Here is a 17,667-nt window from a genome sequence, read left to right on the forward strand (position 1 = left end):
GTTTCGCAGACTGTTATTCCATTTTCCATCAACCCCCCCCCCCCCCCCCCCCCTCACTCACGCCACCTCCTCCTCCACCCCATCCTGAACTGAAGTACTGTAGGCAATGCAAAAACTCAAACTTGACTCCAGAAATATTGTGTGTGTGTGTGTGTGTGTGTGTGTGTGTGTGTGTGTGTGTGTGTGTGTGTGTGTGTGTGTGTGTGTGTGTGTGTGTGTGTGTGTGTGTGTGTGTGTGTGTGTGTGTGTGTGTGTGTGTGTGTGTGTGTGTGTGTGTGTGTGTGTGTGTGTGTGATGTGTGTGTGTGTGTGTGTGTGTGTGTGTGTGTGTGTGTGTGTGTGTGTGTGTGTGTGTGTGTGTGTGTGTGTGTGTCCATGCCGAAGCCACAGTGATGTTTCCCCTTCAGAGGTACTGAAGGAGAGAGAGAACTGCTAGCGCTAAAATGCTAATTAAGTGCAGTGTGGCAGACAAGGACACTCCAGAGTGTATGCATTAGTACGTTTTTAACTCCCTGCAAACCAAACAGTTTGTTCTCAACACAGTTCCCGGCGGCGGCAAGGAAACCGTGGAGAAGGCGGTTTTCGGCACACCATGAAAATGTATGTTGTGTCTTACAGTCGCCGAGGCCTTTTGTTGTGGGCCCCCTTTAATTCATTACCAGAAGAGTTATCCGTTAAGAGGAAAGCCCGTCTTCTCTTACCGGATTGACATGGCTTGCCTCCTCCTAACAGAGGTAACATATGGTATCTGTAAAGGGGGAAAGTCGCTTTGTGCCATGCACTGAATTATTTTGCGGATTAGAATTGGCATTTGAATGCTCTTGGCTTCAACTCTTGTCTGTTTTAGATCTCAAGTACATTCCTTGGCATTCCTCCTCCTCTTCTCGGGGCTGGCCTCTGAGCCCGGCCAACACTTTCTTTCTCTCCTCTTCCTCCCAACTCTGGAGCTTAACAGAGAGAGGGAGCGGAAGCCAAGGCAGTCGAGGAGCTCCTGAAGCCGCTTCTCTTATTAGCCAGATATACCAACTCTAATCACCCAGACCCCATCCAGTGTTGTGTTGCCAGCTCTGTTTTAACCTCTCCACGGGGTTAGACTTTTTATTTCTCTCTCTCTCTCTCTGTCTCTCTGTCTCTCTCTCTCTCTCCACGCAAGTCGTTTTTGGCCATTATTTTTATGGGGAGGAGGCATCGGAGGTTAATGTAATTATGTTCTCTGATGGACGGTACAAATTGCCGGGCCGGCCGTGTGACACCCCCCCCCCCCCCCCCCGAAGTGTTCTGCGGTCGGCTTTAATGCCCCGTTTTATCCAGGCTCATTAGGGTGACCTTGGACAGGTATGTTTGGTTACCACCATGACCTTCCAGCTGCGTCGCCATATTTCATATGGACCACGAGAGACCTCGGCAACATTGGGAAAAAATATCTCTTACTTGGGGAGAGGGTGGGAGGGGGGGTTGAGTAATATTTAAACCAGAGAAAAAATTCTAAAGAAATAAATACCATAGCAGTTAGTAAGTAATGTCTCTCTGCAGTTGTTAAATCCAGAGTTTGTGGCACATTTATGTTGCTCCAGAGAGCTCTGGGCTGATATGATTACCCTCCCTCCTCATCTCCAAGCATCCTTTTACAAGCGCGGCCCTCCCCTCTTTTTTAGTTTCCAGCCCGGTTGGCCTCTCTCCAGCTCCCTTCTGAAGGAGTGGATGGATTCCTAGATATCTGATAAGGTTCTCCAGAACATGATTCTTAATGTTAGAGAGAAAGAGGAAGAAGCAGATGCTATCTCGCGCGCTTGGATTGCCTCGCAGTCGGATCAAGCGTATTCTGAAAAAGCGCTGGCTAAGCTGAATCAGGCCTTGGATTTTTTTTATTTATTTTTTTATTTCCTCTGAAGTGCATTTGTCATCTTCTCTGTTGGCCTAATTGAACTTGTTTCGAAGCTAAACCAACTGGCCACTCTGTTTGACGTGACACAAAACATCATTAGCAGCGTGAAAAGAATCCCAAGGGCTTCGCCAGCTTGCCTCACGTGTATTCCTTTTGAAACTGTTTTGAGGAATATTAGAGTGGCCTTAAAAGCGCTCCCGTCATCTTTGTGGAGATTTTTTAATATTTTTTGTATCCACTCCACTCAAGGTTTGATTGATTGATTGAAAACTTTATTAACAGATTGCAGAATGGGTACAGTACAGTACAACTCAATACATACAATTGTTAAGGGGATGCAGACCAGAGAAAGACTTTCGTCTTGTTTACATCAGGGTCCCCCATTTTCAATTCATCATAACATATATGACATACATGACATACAGATAGACAGTACTGCTACATCTATACATTTATGACATATCAGATTTGCAAACACAGTACTGTTTGTGATACGAAAAGAGTCCAGTACACTTCGCTTCACCATTACTCACTTACCCCTCTCTATCACTCCCTCTCTGTGGAGCCGGAGTCTGCCACTCACTCCTCCACTCCCCTCGCGTCTGTGTGAGGGCCTGTTTGTGTCTTGTGTGTGTATTTGTAAAACAGCAGGGCCCTTCGATATAGGTGGTGGTGGGAGGGAGGGGGGCGGGAGGGTAAAATACATCTGGGAGCGCTCTCGTTCGAGGTGCCTTGGCAGAGCCGGGAAGTCACACTGGGCTAATGAAGCGACCAAAACCTCGGCTATCGATCCGCCTCACCGCGGTACGCGTTACAAAGCTAAACCGAGGAGGAGGAACAGTGTGTGTCTGTTTGTGTGTGTGTGTGTGTGTGGCAGCGTGCGCACGCTCTGATCAGTGTGACATCTAATTCTGTGTAATGAACCCTCCCCACGCGAGAGAGGGGGAGCGAGAGAGCGTGATGGGGGGGCCTTCTGTGGTAATGACAGGGAGTGCGTGGCGGGGGCAAATCCTTTGTACGAGCTTTGATGGGAAACACCGCGCAGTGAGTAAGCTACCAGGCTTTCCACACAATGTGTGAAATTAGTACTGGAGCAAGCCCCTCTGTGTACAATCGGAGCTACAGTATGACAGGGGACATTGACGGAATTTAGCTCCAAATGTGCGTCGCCGCCCGGTTTGTCCCCCCGAGAGGCGACGATTGGTATGTATTCCCTTCACTGTGTTCCGCCATCCTTCCTCCTGAGCAATGGAAAGTGTCAAACAAAACGTTATGATGCAGTATTTTACCCCCCCCCCCCCCCCCCCCCCCACACACACACACACACACACACACTTACCCCTGCAGAATTAAAATGGACCCCTGAAGAAGAAAAAAAAAAGAAAAGCTTTTCCTTTTCCATGACCACCCCTGCTGGCACAAATGAAAATGCCCTTCCCGAAATAGATCATTTTTACCCTTCAGATGTCCACTTTTATTTTAAGCGCAGTGACATCACGCCATCCATCACGCCCGGCTTTTCAGATGTGAAGCAGAGCCCCGGGAAGAGGAAGAGAAGAAGAAAGAGGGGGGTGGGGGGGGGGAACACACACACACACACACACACACACACACGCACAACAGCAATACAATGCAGGGAAAGTGTTACGGTTTGTCACCGGCTGCCACCGCCGCCCGCCGGAGTGGAGTCTCGGTGCGGTCAGGTCGCCACAGTTCTCCTCTTTAACCCTTTCACTACCACACTACAGGAGGTTAACCTTTCACTACCACACTACAGACGGTTAACCTTCTGTAGTGTGGTTGTGAAAGGGTTAACCCTTTTGTCGTGTGGCAGTGAAAGGGTTAACCTTCTGTATTGTCGCAGTGAAAGAGTTAACCCTTTGGTAGTGTGGTAGTGAAAGGGTTAAAAGACTGCCATCTAGAACATTCCCTTGGTGCGAGCAAAGTGGAAGTCATTCCTCTTTTAGGTAAACATTGAAAATGGATGTGTTCGCCTTCCAAGTCTTTCCCCTCAAATTACCGCTTTGACGCGGCCAAAAAAACATTGCTCCTTGTTATCGCGTTGCCAGGAAAAATGCATCTCTGGAATGCCTTATTTAATGTTTTGGCAGAGGGTGGAAACTGAACAAAGTGTACCCCCAACGCCCCCCCCCCCCCCCCCCTTGGCACTTTGATCGTGGCGACCTGGGAAACGTGATCGTGGTCCACTTCACCGAGGCTCCCTGACACCTGGGGAAACTGTAGCTGTTATTCTCGACACATGATCCGCCCCGGCAGCGCTAAAGACTTAACTTCTCCTATTTCTTTAGTCCACAAAAGTTGAGCCCACGACGATGGGAACTGGAATTTCACATGCTTTCCTTCCCCCCGCAAGCCACCGGACTGGAGTCGCTAAGACTTGGGAGTCTGGGTGAAGTGAAGGGGAAGGAAAAAAACTGCGTTCATTGTTTTGTGAAAGTGGCAGCCTAGGGCATTTCTGTAACTTCCAATACGGGAAAAACAGTTTAATGGGGATGTTTTTTATTTTGGTTCTGTGAATTGGAAGCTGATCTGTGGTTTTGACAGACTGGGTTTTGAATGTGTACTCCAAAAGAAACTCTAGACTTCTCAGCACTCCTCCATGTCTGGGGGGGAAACAGTCAGATCACATGAGTGATAATTAAGGGCTCTTTCACACCTACGTTTGTTTGAGATGGTTCAAATCAGACGTGACCTTGTTACTTTTGTTGGGAGTTTTCTCCCCAGTGGTTTGGTTTGGTTTCACGTTACCAAATCACACACAAACCGTACTTTGTAGAATAAACAAAGCCATGTGATCATGCAGGTCAGCCATTTATTGGACATAATTTTCTATCCTAACAACTGTTATGTGAACAAACTTTCCCAAATGTTTCCACGTTGACAATGTTATTTACATTGTCCAAGTCAATGTTGGTGATTAATTGTGCGGCACTGTCTACAGTTATGCATGTGTGATTTGGTATTTGTTAAGCTAGCCTATTATTCTGCTGATCGGACAGTTTTTGTTGACATTTGTCCATATTTCTCTGAATGTGCAATTTTTCATCATCACAAGTTTATTATTTTTGCTTTTAGCAAGTAAAACTAAAAATACACAGTTGTTCCTATTTTCCTGCCTTTTGGTCCAAGTGCATTCTCACTTCAAACAAACCGACCGAGACCACCACAGACAGGCGGGTGGACCAGGGGGGGGGTGCGGTGCGGACCCGATACTGACCCCACCTCCCCTCATGAACCAAACCAGGGGAGGTAAACACTCCTCGGTTCGATCCGACCAGACTCAACAAGAGCAGATGTGAAGTGAAGCGTGTGACGTGTTTGATGTCCGTTTTTTTTCACTGATAAATAAATTACCCGAAATCAAGTGAACGGGTTGTAATGTGTGGTTCGCAGAGAGAGAGAAAAAAAGCGGAGAGTTCTGTTGCAATCTGGCGAGGTGGCACTGGCAGCGACGGTGCAGTTAGAGGTAAATTACATAGAGCCGGCGTGTGATTAGAGAGACCACGGCGCGGCTTTTAAAGTTCACCACCCCTTAGGTTATTTGATCGAGCCGCGGCCCCCTTTGATCAGAGGTAACATTATGGTAACCATGACAGTTTATTTCCAACTACAAAAAGGGCCATTTGTGTCGGAAAACAATCTCCTCTTCCTCTGACACGTTGGCACACTCCGAAAGAAAAATGTCAGGGTCAATGATGGCCCATTAGCCCAGAGTGAGTTCCCTTTGTGTTCCATGGGGCCCCATTCAAAACACCTCTCTCCTACAACAGATGGCATCGTGACCCTGCAACCCACGGGCGCTGACCCAGGCCTAGACTAAAGACACTTCCCCCCACAAACCGCGCGGCACGCTGCAAAGTAATGAGAAAGACAGCATGAATATGTGATGGAGTGTTCAAGTCTCCCTTGCCACCGCGACCATGTAATACCTCGTAACGTTTGATTGACTGGCGCGGTCTCGCTCCCTCCCTCCTCGCCGGTATTATAGCCCGTTCTTTTTCACATGGAGGTCGCTTCTCCCGTCCGCCCCGCAAATGTCATACGTACTTTAATGACAACCGCACCGTTTGCGCACAATGGACGCTTTTCAACGAGATTAAACGTATCACCAGGCAGAAACTTTTTTCTCTCCCCCCTCCGCTCCCCTATTGTGACACAGTGGTTTTTATAGAGAAGCTTGTTGCTGAATAACAAGGTTAAGAAGATCAGTATCAAAGCAGGAGTGGTTTTTGTGCAGTTTTTTGCTGGAGAGTCTCGCTTCGGGTTTCAACCTGCAACACAAAGGTGTTTTCTTACCTGATTTGTATTCATTCACACAAAGAGTTGACCTGCCTCTCTTGTTTCCAAGTAAGGGGAGTCCAGACGAGACTTTTGTTCTGCCTATCATCGGATACGTGCGCGGTGCTTCCTCCAGTACAAGCCTTGGACTCCAGCCACAGGCTTTGTCCTGGATGGATTTTTTTCCCTGCCTTTTTTTCCCCTCTTTGTTACACTGTACAGTATATGTTCCACTAAACCATTTTGGATAAATGCTTTAAGCTACCGCTGTCTGTCTCATGTTATTTCAAATAATACCACACCTTGTCACCCCTAAGATTGCCTTGTCAGTATTCAAACGCCGCAAATTAGCAGTTTCATCCACGGGGGGAAAAGCCTCCCGGTTCAATCCATCCTTTTAGGCCCTGCGGTTCCGCTGTCGGACCGCAAAGCGATTCTGTCTGTCCGGCGGCGAGAGCTCTGGGGGGGGATTGTTTCTCTGAAAAAAAAAAAAACCCACGCTTGAGAACATGCTGTGAGAAATATTGTGTGTCTTCCTTTCACAGGGTTTCTTCCTGACCGTGTCCCCAGATTCCATCGTCAAGGTGGCGAAGCATGCCTCCGAAAACAACAAGATCTTCTGTCTGAACCTCTCGGCACCTTTCATCAGCCAGTTCTTCAAAGAGCCGCTGATGAAGGTCATGCCGTACGTCGACATCTTGTTCGGCAACGAGACGGTGAGTGAAAAAAGGGCCCATTTGTCCTCCAAGAGAGGCCTCCAAGATGGATGTATTCTGCTTACACAGTTCCAAACACATTGTTCTGTGTGTGTGTGTGTGTGTGTGTGTGTGTGTGTGTGTGTGTGTGTGTGGGTGTGGGTGTGTGTCTAGGTTGTGTTTGTGAGCCAGAGCGTTAAGAGAGGGAGCGCTTACATTTTGAACATTATATCCTCTCACCTTGTTGAAAGCTAAATTAAGTGCCTTGTCCATCGCCCCCCTGCCCCCCCCCCCCCCCCCCCCGACTCCCCTCCACACACACACACACTCTCTCCTTCCTCCTCAATACTCCATTTAACATTTCACTTAGCCGCTGCCCTATAAAGAGACTGGTAAGAATTAGTCCGGTAATCATTCATCTTAACCGTGTCACCATTTCATGCCAGTTAATCTATTGATTTCCCCGGGTCGCGTGGAAGCGAGTGGTCAGTTGGAGGTCAGGCTCTGGTCACAGAGCTGTGCGAGTCTCCTCTAGTGGGGCAGCCAAGCTTGACTTTGGGAGGGACCCAGGCCAACTGCAGATCTCTGCACTGCACTCTCCAGCCCCAAGCCTCCCCACTGCTAAAGTTGCAAAACAGAACCCCCTTTTTTTGGGTGGGAGTGGGGGAGTAGCGATGGGGTCCACAGACCGGGATACAATTGGAAGAAACCGCTCAGCATTTGACGATTTATTGCCGTGTTGCTGACTTCAGCTTTTCCTGCCTTCTACTTTTCTCTCTCCCTCCATAAGCTCCATGATACCTGCCTTGCATATACACCCCCCCCCCTCTCTCTCTCTCTCTGTCTCTCTCTCTTTCTCTTTCTCCCTAATTGCTGTGAGGAACGATTCTTGTCTCCTAAACCGCGGTGGATATTTTTTTTGCAAACGTTATGTATTTTTGGGTGGGTGGTAACAAAGGTTATGAATTACAACCCTAGTTATATTAATGCTGCTTCGCCTATTGGACTGCTTCTACGCCTTTAGGCGCCCTCTGGAAGGATTTCACTGAATGCACCTATCACTGACCAGGACCACGCCCCTCTGCTTAGCATATAAGCAGGTGTGGTTGCGGTTAATCTCTCTCCCAAAGCTTCTTTCACCTAAGAAGAAACTAAGGACAACGGGGAGTAAAAGCAAAACGCTTTGCCAGCATTAATATAACTAGGGTTATAATTCATAACCTTTGTTATATCTCATTCTTGTTTCGCCCATTGGACAAATGGGCGAAGCTGGCGTGAAGCCCTGATCAGTGTACCTCCTGTTGGCCCCTTAACCCCTTATGCTGAGGGCACATTTTGTATAAAACGCTTGACGATTGCATACCCAAAGTAATTTTTGCGATGTATTACTTGAACCACGTATAGCACATGCATGAGTCTGGTATTTTTTTAAAGGAAACATTCTGAACTTTCTTCCACAACAGGAGAAGAATCACTCTGAGTGCTAATGTAATAGAGTTAGAACACACTGAAATAAAGGTTTTGGTTACTCACATTTGTTTACTTGCCAGATGCCTGTTTTTGAGTTCCAGCTGAGAGGTAGGAGCTGTAAAACATAACGGTTCCATAGCCTGAAGTCTTATCTACAGTACAAGTCCAAAGTTTATAACAATCCCACGGAAAATTAGTGTTTTACAGATGTTTTTGTAATCCTTGTATCTGTAATAATTCGTCCAAAATGGCGGAACGTTAACAGGTTCCCAGTAGAGGGATAAACAACTCATGTCCCTGTGAAAGATCAGAGGTCAGAGTTGTATCTCCATGCGTAAAAGCACATCAGCCATGTATCCAAAACTGACAAGTTGAAGGAAATGGCTGAGAGAAGGAAATAAAACCTTAACCTAGCCTAAAAACTAAAATAATAGAAAAGGGGTATGGAATAAGGAAAGCAGGGTTTAGGGTCTAGGTTATGAATTGTAACAAACCAAATAGGGGACCCTCTTTACGCACGCTTCTCAAGCATACAGGACAGAGAGGTATTAACCCTTTCACTGCCGCACTACCAAAACGGTTAACCCTTTCACTGTGACAATACACAGAAGGTTAACCCTTTCACTGCCACACGACAGAAGGTTAACCCTTTATTATCACACAACCGACGGTCGAAATGTGAATAGAAATGTTGTACTGGTGAAAGAAAGGGAGCCTGGGTAACCTCACAGCTAGGTAGATGAGGGAGTGCTCCTGAACAGAGGAAAGAGTGGCAGAGAAAACCTCCTGATAAAGGGACAAAGCAAAGACCAAGAGGCTGCTGCACAGATGTCTTCCACCGAATGCCCCTCCGAGAAGGGCAGAGAAGGAGTCAGAGTGTAGCAGAAGGTGTTGCCCACGCACAACTATTCTGACAGGCGTTTTTCTCAAGTGGATCTAAAGTCAGTAGTGCGTCTCACATAGACTAAGAGTGCATGGATAGGACATAACGGATGTATACTCTTTACAAGACAAAGGAGGCCTGTTCCAAATGTGCTGACTAAAGGAGTCAAAATGCTTTTAACCAGTTTAAGGCACCTAGCGCCCTTCAGGAAGCGCTTGACCAGTGGATGGCTGAGCAGAGACTTATCGTCAACCCTGTTGACAGGCAGAGATAGCCGCGGCCGAGAAAGACAGATTGTCTAACAGAGACTGGAGAAAGGATGGATTCCTGTCCGATTCCAGAGGACAGGAGGTCGGGTCCAGAGGCCAATATTGGAATTATAGACACTTCCCTGCGTAAAGAGAAGTAACGGATGGCGCATGAGCGCTCTGAATGGTTCTGATGACATCAGGATTGATACCTCTGTTCTCAAGGTTCAACCTTTCAGAAACCAAGCCATCAGTCGCTGTCCTAGGACAGGAGGATGACGTACTTTGCCAATGCGCCTGAAACAGAGTTTCCTAAGACCATGGAAAGGGCCGTGGTGGAGCTGCCGGCAAGCTGCATCAGGTCGGGGCAACCGGAATGTTGAGCCCCGGTCCAGTGCAATTAGAATAACACCAGGAGTCCTCGCAGCATTTCATTTCAACCGACTTTTTCAAAAACCTGCAGCACAAACCAGATTGCCTCTGCATCCTCCGATACATGTATTCGCCAGCCGCTTCTTTTCACATGACAGCTAGGAGTTTCACTATGAAAGCTTAACGCACACAGAGGTTCACACTATCTAAATCAAATCAAATTTATTAGGGATGTCCGATATTATCGGCCTACCGATATTATCGGCCGATATCGGCATTAAAATGTGATATCGGTTGATATCGGTATCGGAAATTAAGAGTTGGACAATATCGGTATCGGTAAAAAAGCCAATATCGAGCATCCCTAAAATTTATTTGTAAGGCCCGACGACACACGTTAATGTCCCCATGGGCCGTACACATCTTCTTTAAACAAGTCAAGAACAAAACAAGAACACCATAAGGTCCAAATATTTTTTTATAAATGCAAAATAAATAAATGAATGCAACACTCCCAGACATACCCCACGTGAAGGTAAGGAAAAACTCACTAAAACCTAGCAATAGGAAAAAATTCACCACAGGCAATGTGGAGGAGAGAACCCTTAGAAGGGCCATTCAAGGGGGGATCTCCCTTCTTAGATGTCGGTGATAGTAGTGTTGCAATAAAACAGGCGAAGAGTTAGTAAGCATGCACTCATGTGTGTAGTGAAACACAGATGAGTTCATGTTATAGCAACTGAACATTTTGAAAAATTTAAGATAAAGCTGATAGCGATAGCAACTGAACATTTTGAAAGATTAAAGATAGAGCTGATAGCGGATCTATTTGAGGCACAGGGGCGGCGCAAAGAGGGTCGCGTCCTCCCGGTCTTGATCACGGGACGTCCAACACTCCGGTCATCACTACGAGACAGCCGGAGACAGGGGGCGGCGCAGAGAGGGTCGCATCCTCCCGGTCATCATCACGGGACGTCCAACACTCCGGTCATCACTACGAGACAGCTGGAGACAGGGAGACAGGGAGACAGGGGGGCACGCAGAGAGGGTCGCATCCTCCCGATATCTCTCCCAGATCCCCTCCCTGCTGAACAGGTGCCCCGGCCTTACAGTAGGAGTCGCTGTTGCGACGACCAGGGGGGTCATCTGTGGTGGTAGGCGAGTGCTTAGACATCTACACTACTACCCAGCCGCTCCAGGAGCGTCTTCTTATACAGCGTCTAAGATGCTAGCAACTGATCTCTCATCGTGAAAGAAGCTTTGGGCAGGAGATTAGCTGTAACCACACCTGCTTATATGCAGGCTGAGGGGCATGGTCCTGGGCAGTGATAGGTGCATTGAGATGCAGGCTGAGGAGCGTGGTCCTGGGCAGTGATAGGTGCATTGAGATGCAGGCTGAGGGGCGTGGTCCTGGGCAGTGATAGGTGCATTGAGATGCAGGCTGAGGGGCGTGGTCCTGGGCAGTGATAGGTGCATTGAGATGCAGGCTGAGGGGCGTGGTCCTGGGCAGTGATGTGCATTGAGTGAATTTCTTTCAGAGGGCACAGAAGCAGTCCAACAGCAAGACACTGAAGCTGGCGTGATATAACTAACATGGGATATGGGATATAACTAACATGGGATATAACTAACATGGGATATAACTAACATGGGATATAACTAGCATGGGATATAACTAACATTACATAAGATAAGATATTCCTTTATTGATCCCCTTGGGGAAATTCAGGCATCATAGCAGCATGGGGGAAGGGGGGGGGGGGTACAGGTATAGTAAAAACAACAAGTGTAAACAAATGGGTCAATATAATTTACTATCTAACTAACTGAAATATATATTCACAGTATTCACAGTGTCACATAAGGTGCAGTATGCATAAGGTAGTGTTATAATTTACTATCTAACTAACTGAAATATACATTATTCACAGTATCACAGTATCCACATAAGGTGCAGTATGCCTAAGGCAGGAGTGTAGCTCCAGATTCTGGGCCCCATGAAAGAATGTATTGTTTTTTTGTTTTGTCATTTTTTTATTGATGAAAACGTATAATATGGTTTTTACCTATACATTCGGATCAGCAGTTCAGCACCTGCACTGTTGGTGGGTGAGCCTAGTAAAGGATGTCGCATCGCGTTCATCTTCAATGAATGGACCAATGCAATAGTCTACCAAAGCCCCTCCTCTCTCTATATATATCTCACACACACACACACACACACGTCAGAAACAAACATAGTATCAATGAGAGCATCAATAATACACCTGAGTGATGTCTAGTTAAAAAAAAAAAAAAAAAAAAAATTGGGCCCCCCCCCCAGTGCTGAGCCCTTGGAATCATCCTAAGCTACCCCCTCCAGCTACGCCCCTGGCCTAAGGTAGTGTTATTGTCCTCCTTGGGTTCCTATTAGTTCTAGGTCAATGTCTGGCAGCAGTCGCTGCCCACTGTTGTGGAGCCTGACTGTCCGAGGCGGTTAGTCGAGTGTCGGGGGGGTATGAGTCTGTGGCTGAACGTGCTTCTCATCTTGACTAGCTCGTCGTAGAGAGGGTGGGAGGGGTTCGCCAGGATGGCAGCCAGCTTCCTTCTCATCCCCCTCTCTGCCATCACCTCTAGTCTAGGTAGCTCGACTCTCACCAGCTTGTTGGTGTCCCTTGAGTTGATGTAGCCTCCCCAGCATGCCACAGCATAGAAGAGGACGCTGGACACTACAGACTGGTCAAATGACTGCAGCAGTCTATTGCAAACATTGAAGGACCTGAGTCTCCTCAGGAAGAACAGGGATATGGGATATAACTAACATGGGATATAACTCACATGGGCTATAACCAACTGTTTGTTTAAGGAGTTTTGCTCACATCTCCAGTCATTATAGTATAATGACTCTGGGATAATTACAACGTTAAGTTTGTTGAAAGAGATTCTCTTTTTGAAACTCTCTGCCTGGGCTTGCTCTTTCCACCTCTCATCTAGATAAATAACAGTGAAATAACACATTCGGTGGAAATTGGAACAGCCATTTAATCTACACCCGACGTCCCCTAAAGCAGTGAGGTCTTCCTGGGTCTTTAGGCTACTCTTGCCAAAGTGTTTTGACACCTTTTGGCCTTTTCCATGTCGGGAACGCTTTGTGGAGTGAACAGGACTGACTGCTCATACAGTCTGTGCTCCGGACCTCCCGTTGTGTTTGAGCTAGACAGGGTTGGCGGTCATGCAGTGGTGCATGTTGAGTGACAGGCAACAGGACTTGCCTCAGCCTCACACTCACCCCCACCCCTCCCCTTCCCCGCTGGCCCCACTCTTCCACCCCCCACTCTTCCACCCCCCTCTCCTCCACCCCTCCAACCCCCCGGTGATGGATCAGCCTGAGCCCATGATGCTTTCATAACAAGTCACTGACAGTCAGGATCACACAGGCTGACTCCAATAGCCTGCAGAATATGCCAAACTGGAAGGCTAATGTGTCCAGGGACGTGCGGACGATGTTAAGAGTGGCAGGGGCCCAAATTAAATAAATACATGCCTGGAATGACTACTTTTGCCATACTGTTAAAAGCTGATAATAAACTAATACAACTGTGCCAAATACGATGATGCGTGTTATTGTTGCCACACAATGACGCATCAGTCCGTCGGCACACACACACACACACACACACACACACACACACACACACACACACACACACACACAGTACACACACTGTGTGTATCTCTTAAAGGAAAACTCCAATATTTTGGGAAATTAGCTTATTTAACATCTTCCCTGGAGTTAGACAAGAAGATACATACCTTTTTTGTCTCTGTGCGTGCATTTAGCTTTGGGAACAGTAGCTCCGTTAGTGTAGCTTAGCTTCATCACTGGGAGTGGGGGGGGGCAATAGCCTGACGTTCCCTACAGAGTCCTACAGTCACCAAATACACTCCAAATACAACTCCAAAACGTTCCTGTAAACATGTTGTGACCTGTGTATTTACCACGTGGAGAAATAAAAAATTATTGAATTAGACAATTACGTTTTATAAGCAAATATACTCGGAACTAACCGCAGCTAACACAGAACCGGACGGCCACTAAAGCAAATATAATGACTTCCTTTCTGGCGGTTTTCAAAATAAAAGAGTGATGTTTTTTTTTGTTGGTAAGAATATAGGACAGGCACATATAAGCACTATGCTTCAGTCTGTACCTTTTTCAGTCACTTGAAATAATCAAATATTGATAAATGATGTTGTACTGTGTGATGATGACTGAAAAAAATAAACGACTACTACTACTACTACTACTATAGACGTCGCTCTTTTATTTTGAAAACCCCCAGAAAGGAAGTCATTATATTTGCTTTAGTGGCCGTCCGGTTCTGTGTTAGCTCCGGTTAGCTACGTGCAGTAGTTAGTATTATATTATCAATACCAGCCATTGGATTACTGTTTTCTAAATTGGGGAGGCTTTTAATCGTCAAGGTAAGAGGATTTTAAGTCATGGTAATTGTAACTGAGGGGTACAATTCCCTGACTGTATTGTTAGATATGATATTTAATACCACTACCTCATGTACTTTAACTTCTGGCCACCCAGTACAAGATATAAGTATGATGAACACTTTCCCACCTGATGAAACGAATCCACACAAATGTACCAAATCGAAGGTTTAATACAGCAAAGGGTGTATACAACGATCACTTAATTACATTTATGATTTGAAATATGAAATATGCACTTTTATGGCAAATGAGTATTCGTAGGTAAATCAACACTGAATGTCCAATCTCTGGTTACGCAGGGAGTAAGTATACAACCTGGAATATTTAGGAAACGATAGCGATGGTACTTAAATGATTATAGCTGGATACACTAAGGGGGGGGGGGGTCCCGCTGGTTGTAAGACAGTAGGAGGGGGGGGTTAGAGAAGCCGCTGGCGGTATCCCATCTGGCCGACGGTGTCTTGGGAGAATCCAAAGTCTTGGACACGGTGCCCACAGAACCTCGGACCGCAGACGAATACAGCTGGACCCTCTGTGGACGGTAGCTGCCGGTCCACAACGGAGAGACGTGAGGCGACCTCACTGGTGTCGAGCGCCGTCTCACCTGGAGTCCTCTCCGGGGGGTAGTTCCAACACTCCGCAGTGTTGGCCTTTATCCATGGAATAATCAAAGCACACAAAGCATAATCCAAGCCGTGGAAGGCTTGCCGTCGTCCGGGTAGAGTAATCCAATATACAGGTCCAGTCGCTCTTGGCCCGGAGCTCCTCGGATGCAATCACCACTAGGGGTCTGACCAGCCTGGTTAAGCGTCCAGATAACGTCAGGAACAATGGGGGTACTGATAACTTTAGAACTCTAACCGAACGATGCACCATACATAAATAGACTATTATTAGCTTAATAGAATACGTCCAACTCGACGGTATAGTGCCAAACTATGACTATTCAACTATTAATCTACACGATATCTCAATGCCTATTCTGGGCCAAGTAGGCCTTACTACACTGCACGTGCGTCGTGGGGAGGCTTTGCGTCTGTCACTCTGTTGGAGGGTAAAGAACTGGACTAAAAGAAAGTTCTACTTTACTTGCGCCATATATATATGCGCTATGAACAAATAGTACCATTCGTATTTCGCCCGACATATTCCTGCGCGGAACCGGGGCTTGCCACGACATGTTAGGCGGCACGATTGAACTGGGACCTAGGGGGTATGGCAACCTGGCGCCAGGTTCTCGTCCAATGGTAGAATGAAACTATTATGGGCTGTTTAGTAGACTAAAGGGATATTCAATGCATATTGTACAAGGAATATACAGGGGATATCAAACGATATACAAATACAATTAAATATATATATATAAATAAATATACATATTCGGTTTAATCTGATCCTTCACAACAGCCGCCCCCTAATTAGTCCCACCTAATTAGCTAAGCAGAGACAGATTAACCGCACTGTCTACCACTCAAGGTCCGCTGTAAGGGTCAGTCAACTCACAAAGTCATGGGGTCATGGTCATCATCGATAGTATCTGGGAGTCGGGGCAGTTCTATGAGCCTCGCCACGGGACGTGTGTAAGTGCGCCCTTGGACGAGTACTTCAGCTGCTCGGACCTTGCCATCGGCACCGGTGATCACTTTGCTTACGCGGCCAGCCGGCCACATAGCTCTGGGTAGTGACTGGTCAATAATCATGACGACTGTTCCTTCTGTCAAATTGTCTCTCTCTTTTACCCACTTCTGGCGGGTCTGTAGAGACGGTAGGTAGTGAAGTAGGAAGCTGCTCCAAAACTTGTCAGCTAGTACTTGGCTGTACCTCCACATTCTTCGGCCGTTCGCTTCTTCGGGCCTGTACATTGTCTGGGGTAGCGCGGGGTCCAGCCGCCCCATTAGGAGTGTGTTGGGGGTGACTGGGTCGACATCTGCTACATCACTGGAGACGTAACCGAGGGGCTTTGAGTTCAATACTCCCTCGATCTCCGTGAGGACTGTCATTAGGACTTCCTCCGCCACAGTCTGGGCTCCGAGTACGGCGTACAGGGCTGTCTTTATAGAACGTACTTCTCGTTCCCAGGTTCCACCGAAGTGGGGTGCGTTCGGGGGATTAAACTGGAAGTCAATCTGGGCTGGAGTGAGGTGGGTCTTAAGTTCTGGGCCCATAGCTTGGAAGCTCTCTCTCAGCTCTCTTTCTCCGCCTTTGAAGTTGGTCCCGTGATCAGACAACAATGTAGACGGTTTTCCTTTCCGTGATGCGAATCTCCGGAAGGCCATAAGGAATGAGTCTGTGCTCATGGTCGGAAGGAGCTCGATATGTATCGCTCTGGTGGTCATGCATTTGAATACAATACCCCACCGCTTCTCGGTGCCTCTTCCTCTCTTTATATACAACGGGCCAAAGCAGTCCATGCCTGTGGAGTGGAATGGCTTGTCGCCGATTCGGAGGCGACAGGGGGGTAAGTCAGCCATCCGTGGTATGCTGGGCTGCGCGCGCCACTTACGGCAGTCTAGACAGGTTCGCTGGAAGCGCCGTACTGCTTCTCTCCCTTGCAATATCCAATAACGACGTCTGATCTCCGCGAAGACTCTCTGCTCCTGCGTGGTGTACATCCTCGTCGTATTTCTTTATGATCAGCTCTGTGACCTTGTGTCGGCTGTTCAAGACGATCGGGTACTTAATGTCATCTGGTAGATCGGGGGCTCTCCGCAGGCGACCACCCACTCTGATGAGATTATGGGCGTCACTCTCTGGTGCCAGGTGAATCAGTCTGCTGTCTGATGGGACGGGGTTTCCTCCCTGTAGACAGTCTAGCTCATCGGGGAACGAGTCTCTCTGGGCTCGTTGTAGTAGAAGAAGTTCTGCTTCTTCGTAGTCAGCTGCTGACATGTCCGTGGTGGACTGAATCTCTGGGTGGTGCCGCAGGAATGTTCTTTGTTGCGCACTCTCTAGGGTAATGCAGTCATCTATGTTGGGGTCTGTGGAGGCGACAGTGCTCAGTCCACAGAACATAGGTTTCTTGTTCTCAGCCTCCTCGTTACTTGCTTCCCTCGGGGTGGGCGTAGGCCAATCTCCTTCCGGGAGCTTGAGGAATGCTGGTCCGTCACTGTAGATGTTGCGACGGGTTAGGTCATCCAGAGACATTCCCCGGGTGATGACGTCAGCTGGGTTGTGTTTGGTGTCCACATACCGCCAGCTTGCTTCTTCTGTTAACTCTTGAATCTCGGTGACTCTGACTCCCACGAAGACTTTGTATCTGCATGAATCAGACTTGATCCATGTGAGTACTGTCGTGGAATCTGACCACAAGATTGTTCTATGCACCGGAATG

The 17,667-nt window shown here is 47.5% G+C and overlaps 1 protein-coding gene across 1 annotated transcript in view; it reads left to right on the plus strand.

Annotated features, from left to right (window-relative positions):
* The window catches only part of LOC311235530 (adenosine kinase-like), a 183,273-nt gene that overhangs the window by 107,399 nt on the left and 58,207 nt on the right, over positions 1-17,667 (plus strand). The window contains exon 5 of the mRNA XM_084322998.1: positions 6,729-6,899. Coding sequence (XP_084179124.1) covers positions 6,729-6,899 — 171 coding nt within the window. The remainder of the gene's footprint in view (positions 1-6,728; positions 6,900-17,667) is intronic.

This window comes from Notolepis coatsorum, assembly GCF_963971535.1.
Source record: "Notolepis coatsorum genome assembly, chromosome: 10".
Lineage (NCBI taxonomy): Eukaryota > Metazoa > Chordata > Actinopteri > Aulopiformes > Paralepididae > Notolepis > Notolepis coatsorum.